The sequence below is a fragment of the Benincasa hispida genome, chromosome 6 (genome assembly GCF_009727055.1).
Source record: "Benincasa hispida cultivar B227 chromosome 6, ASM972705v1, whole genome shotgun sequence".
Taxonomy (NCBI): Eukaryota; Viridiplantae; Streptophyta; class Magnoliopsida; order Cucurbitales; family Cucurbitaceae; genus Benincasa; species Benincasa hispida.
The window spans coordinates 21,378,095-21,383,201 of record NC_052354.1 but is presented as its reverse complement, the minus strand read 5'-3'; the positions used below and the strand labels follow the sequence as shown (position 1 = coordinate 21,383,201).

General features: G+C 39.7%; 1 protein-coding gene across 1 annotated transcript; it reads left to right on the top strand.

Moving 5' to 3' along the window:
• LOC120079153 lies at positions 1-2,773 on the top strand. The gene is made up of 2 exons (XM_039033328.1): positions 1-270; positions 2,624-2,773. The coding sequence occupies exons 1-2, from the start codon at positions 1-3 to the stop codon at positions 2,771-2,773; spliced, it is 420 nt and encodes a 139-aa protein (XP_038889256.1).
• The last annotated feature ends 2,334 nt before the right edge of the window (positions 2,774-5,107 follow it).

The window sequence follows — 5,107 nt, the reverse complement described above, 5'->3', positions numbered from 1 at the left end:
ATGGAGTTCGCATATAATAATAGCTATCAGACTGCCACTAGCACATTGTCATTCGAGGCCCTATATGGAAAGAGTTGCAAGTCTTCAGTATGTCGGGATGAGGTTGGTGAGAGGAAGTTGCTAGGTACTGAGCTAGTGCAGACCACGAATGAGGCAATACAGAAGATCAGAGCTCGTATGCAACCAGCTCAGAGCAGACAGAAAAGCTATGTTGATGTGAGACGTAAGGACTTGAAATTTGAGATTGGTGATAAAGTGTTCTTAAGGGTGGTGATGACATGCAGAAATGCATGTCATCTTAGGTCTTTTACTTAGAATTATGAAGGTTGTTAGGTAGAATATGCGTCGATCATGATAGGAATTCACAAGAATATAAGCGTGCGTCAATCAACATATCGAATCTCAGCTAACCTGTTATTTTGCATTAATTATGCATTCAATTTTCTATTTTTGTAGCCAACGTAGGAAATGAATGCAAACACGGGAACCAGATCATCGCATAGATGACTGCATGCGAAGAAACACTTCATCGTAAGGCAAACGCATCGATCATCGCATGGATGAAGCTGTAATTAGCCGTATGCATCTATCGCATGGGAGTTGTGCTCGTCAAGCGATTGTGGTCATCATGTAGAGTTGCAATGTTAAGCAAATGTGGCCATTGAGTGATTGTGCTACGCGACAACGCACTCTAATGGGATCAATGCAAGGTAGGTGGAATGAACACATCAACGCATCTACCTCGAGAAAATCCAAAGTTGATGTTGACATTTCACCTACCACGCCGTTAATGGCAGAGGTTCAAAAAAGGACTAACGCGCTGAACGTCAGACTCAGAGCAGTTCAATTAATGTTGTTGGTGACCCAAGCCCTATAAATAGAAGCCGATGAGCTGAAATTCATTTTATCCAAGGTTTTCGCCTAAGGTTCGCCTATGGCGAATCCTTGCGATCCAAACAAATGCGTGAGAAGACAGCTGAGAGTTCTTCACCTCCTTCATCCATTCCGAGTGACGACCGGAGCCTTCGACTGGAGTTAGATCTCGAGATAGTCAGCTCCTCCACCCATCCATGGTACCATCGACAGCCTTGACGCGCATCCGCTGGAAGCAAAGTTTTGCTTCCACCTGGTCATTTCTTTTCCTTTCTTTTTCTATATTGTATTGTATGACATTTTGAATTAAGAAATTAATACAATGTGTTTTCAATGCATTTCTCTATTCTTTCGACTCCATCTCCATCTTTTTGCTTAGCATCTTTACTTTCACACTTAATGAGATTGCTTTAGTATTCCATACTTAGTCATGTGGATTAGGGATATGAAGCATGTAGCAACCTACCGAGAGGTGTGCGTTGCACGAGTATGTGAGTAACCTTATTTGCTTAGTGTGAAGCCGCAGTAACACCTGTCTATAGGCTAACGCATTGTTTGTCTATAAGTGAAGTCACCAACAATCAACTACCTGAGAGGGTAAGTGGTTGGTCGGATTAAGCAAGGTACGCGTTGTTCACTAGAGATAGTAACAATCTTGCGTCAACCAAATTCATGCATTTGTCTTGTCTTATGTTGTGCCCAATACCCCTTTAGAGCTACTCGAGAGAGAGTCTAAAGAAATAACCTAATTACTCGACAGAGCTAGGTTAGAATTTAGACTCGGGAGAGCGAGATTAGATTGGCATAAGCAAGAGATAGGGACTTAGAGATAAACTCTGTTTGTCAACACTGCATCGCGTGCACCCTAGGAATAGGAATGATGATATGTGGTCACCTTGTTCGTGTATCATTGCATAGACAAGAATTAGAGGCTTATGTGTAGGCCATATAGACACCTCTGTACATACATCACATGCGTTCTAGCATTAGAAGCCGTAGCATTCGCACCGAGAAGTGGTTTACTATTGTATGAGTGTTGCATGATCGCATTAATTTGCGTTGACTAGGGTTGCCCTTGTGGTCACTCTTAAGGGTTGTAATGAAAACATCTCCGCATTTTATCTATTTCCCATACATTTATTTCATGTTAAGGTTTGTCGCTTCTCTACCTTTCATGCATGATTCTCATTGCATTGTCTGTTAGATAGGAGTAGGAGTAGGATTAACGTAGCACTATCCCCTCCATTCTTTTATTCAACCACCACATGCATAATCACTGCAAACATATAGCTACAAGTCCCTGTGTTCGACCTCGGATTACCTGAGAAACTTGCATTCATGTTATACTTGGTGTGAACGCAAGAAAACTTGTGGTAGGACGCATGGTCATCGCATACATTCGATTAACGCATTTTTCATTCCAACACATGACCATCGATGCATGACTATCAACGCATATCTTAGGTACATGCATCGCATCCCGCGTCCAAGGGAAGTTGGTTGTCAAGTAAAATTGACTTCCAAATTCCCGTCATCAAGTGGCACCTATAAAAGGTATTATAAGGTTTGGCAGGAAAGAGAAGCTGAGTTCGAGGTTCATTGGGCCTTTCGGGGTCTTAGAGCGAATTGGCCCTATAGCTTACTGATTGGCATTACCTCCAGCACTGTCTTCAATTCATAATGTCTTCCATGTTTCGATGCTAAGTATGTGACAAACTCGTCCCATGTGGTTGACTTTGAGCCATTGCAGTTGAATGACAACTTAAGCTACGAGGAGAAGCCTGTAGAATTTCTCGCCAGGGAGGTAAAAACGTTGCGCCATAGGGAAATTGCCTTCGTGAAAGTCCTGTGGCAGAATCACCAGTTCAAGGAGGCTATCTGGGATTGGAGGATGAGATGAAGGCCCAGTATCCGGAGCTTTTTCAAGAATTAACTCTCGAGGACGAAAGTTCTTTGAGGAGGGAAGAATGTAACAACCCCGGAGTTTTTTTTTTCAAGAATGAACTTTCGAGGATGAAAGTTCTTTGAGGAGGGAAGAATGTAACAACCCCGCACATTTTTTTAGTAATAATATAATTTCAGTAACTTTATTATTTGGCATGTTAAATGTAATTATACCACTGCTCAAGCGTCGTTCACTCTTTCCGTCACTGGATCTATCGATTGGTATTGAGGTTCTGAAAATATTTTCACTCTTTCCGTCACTGGATCTATCGATTAGTATTGAGGTTCTGAAAATATTTTGTAATATTTGGGTGTTTGGAATTTGGCTTTAACTATTAATTTTAAAGCTTGGTTTATGTTTCAGCTTGATTAAGGATTCAAGAATTTCACAAAGATTCAATTGCATCTTGGAAAATTCTCAAGAGGTCACCCAACATAGGATTGCTCCAAGCTAAGCATGCTTAACTTTGAAGTTCTTATGATTGAGCCACCAAAAAGGAAAGTGCACCATGTTGGTATAGGTAGTAACTTTCAATTCTTTTAAGCCTTTCTTAACCATACTTTCATGTCCTCAGGATCCCTCTCATTCGGATGTGATATCGGTTCATTCATGTACCCCTCCTGAACTCGGATCGTTCAGGAAGTCTCATGCATCTAATGATTTCTATAAGGCCATACATTGCCTATGCTACAAGTTTGGTCAGTAGGTACATGGCTAATCCAGGTAAGAGGCATTGGGAGGCAACTAAGTGGAACATGAGGTACTTAAAAGGCACTACGAGTGCTAGACTACTGTATCAACAAACTCTTAACAGTGAAGCAATGCTGATAGGCTATGTTGATTTTGACAATGCAGGGGACTTAGATAAAAGGAGGTCCCTATCAAGTTATATCTTCCTATATGGAAGTTGTGTACTAAGTTGGAAGACAACACTACAATTAGTGGTAGCCCTTTCTACCACTGAGGCTGAATTTATAGCCTTATCAGAGGCTATTAAGGAAGGTTTATGGCTTAAAGGGTTTCTACTTGACTTCGGTATTAAACAGGATACAGTAAAATTGTTTTGTAACAATCAAAGTACCATACACTTATCTAAGCATCCACAATATCATAATCGAATTAAGCATATTGATGTTAAATACCATTTCTTACGTGAACAGATAGAAGACAAGAAGATCGAAGTGTTAAAGGTACATACCTCAGAGAATACCTCTGACATGTTAACCAAAGCAGTCAACTAGCTCAAACTTAAAAAATGCCTCAACATGATCGGGTTTGAGCTGAGAGACAAAGGATAAAGAAGATGAAGTCAGTTCAAGAGGAGTTATTGAAGTTAATTTCAAGGTGGAGATTTGTTAAAGAAACATGTTGAAATTAACTTAAACAAAGTTTGTTGTAACTATTTACTTTGAAAGTCCTATATAAATACAATGTAGCTAGTTCATTTGATGTACAGAAAATTAGAGTGTAAAAGCTAGCTAAACTCATCTGTAAAAGCTTCTTTAAGAACTCTCCAAGACTTGAATCCAGCTTCTCCGTGGATGTAGGCAGTTTTGAGGTCGAACCACGTTAAACTTGTGTCTTCCTTCTTCCCTTTCTCTTTACTTTCATGCTTGTAGCTTGCTTCTTCTTCTTCTTCAAGATCTCACAAGATTTTGGTAGCATCTCATTCTCTCATCTCAGCCTTCTCTCTCTAGCTCCTCTCTCTCCCTCTCTAAAATCTAAAAAATGCAAAAGTGAAGATAGTCATTCAAAGGCAATCTAATTGTGTGAGTGGTTAAAGAAGATCTCAGCCCTCAACGTGTAAGGCCAAGATCTTGTAATACACATATTGTGCTTTTAGCATACAAAATCAAAGGCAACTGATTTCTTTCTTTTCAGCTGGCTTGAGCTAAAGATTTTAACTTTGGGCCTCGGTGGGTTTATCCAAAGCCCATTATCTTGTCAAACAAAGCACAATAGTTTTGGAGCTGATTTCGAGTTATCCACATGTTTTTGAAGCTCTAAACTCTTAGTTAGCTAATTAAGATGTTGATTAAAAGAATTATGCAAGAAATTTGAAGTTATTTGGTTAGAAATTGATGAATTTAAGTCTGAAAGCGCTAATGGAAAACAGGGTTGAAATTGAGGTTAGAGGTTGAAGATGAAGTTCGACCCTATTATCCGTCATTAAAGGGTAAAATGGTTGACTTTCAGGTTGATATTGTAATTTTAGGTCAATTAAGGTGTTTTTAAGCATGATTTGAGGTCCAATTTGGGAAATTGATTTCCGTAAGTTGTTTTAGAGAT

Excerpts from the sequence above, each read along its gene's own strand:
- LOC120079153 (XM_039033328.1), top strand. The coding sequence starts at position 1 with ATGGAGTTCGCATATAATAATAGCTATCAGACTGCCACTAGCACATTG. Across the intron at positions 271-2,623 it reads ATAAAGTGTTCTTAAGGGTG|TTGAATGACAACTTAAGCTA; the intron begins GTGATGACATGC and ends GAGCCATTGCAG.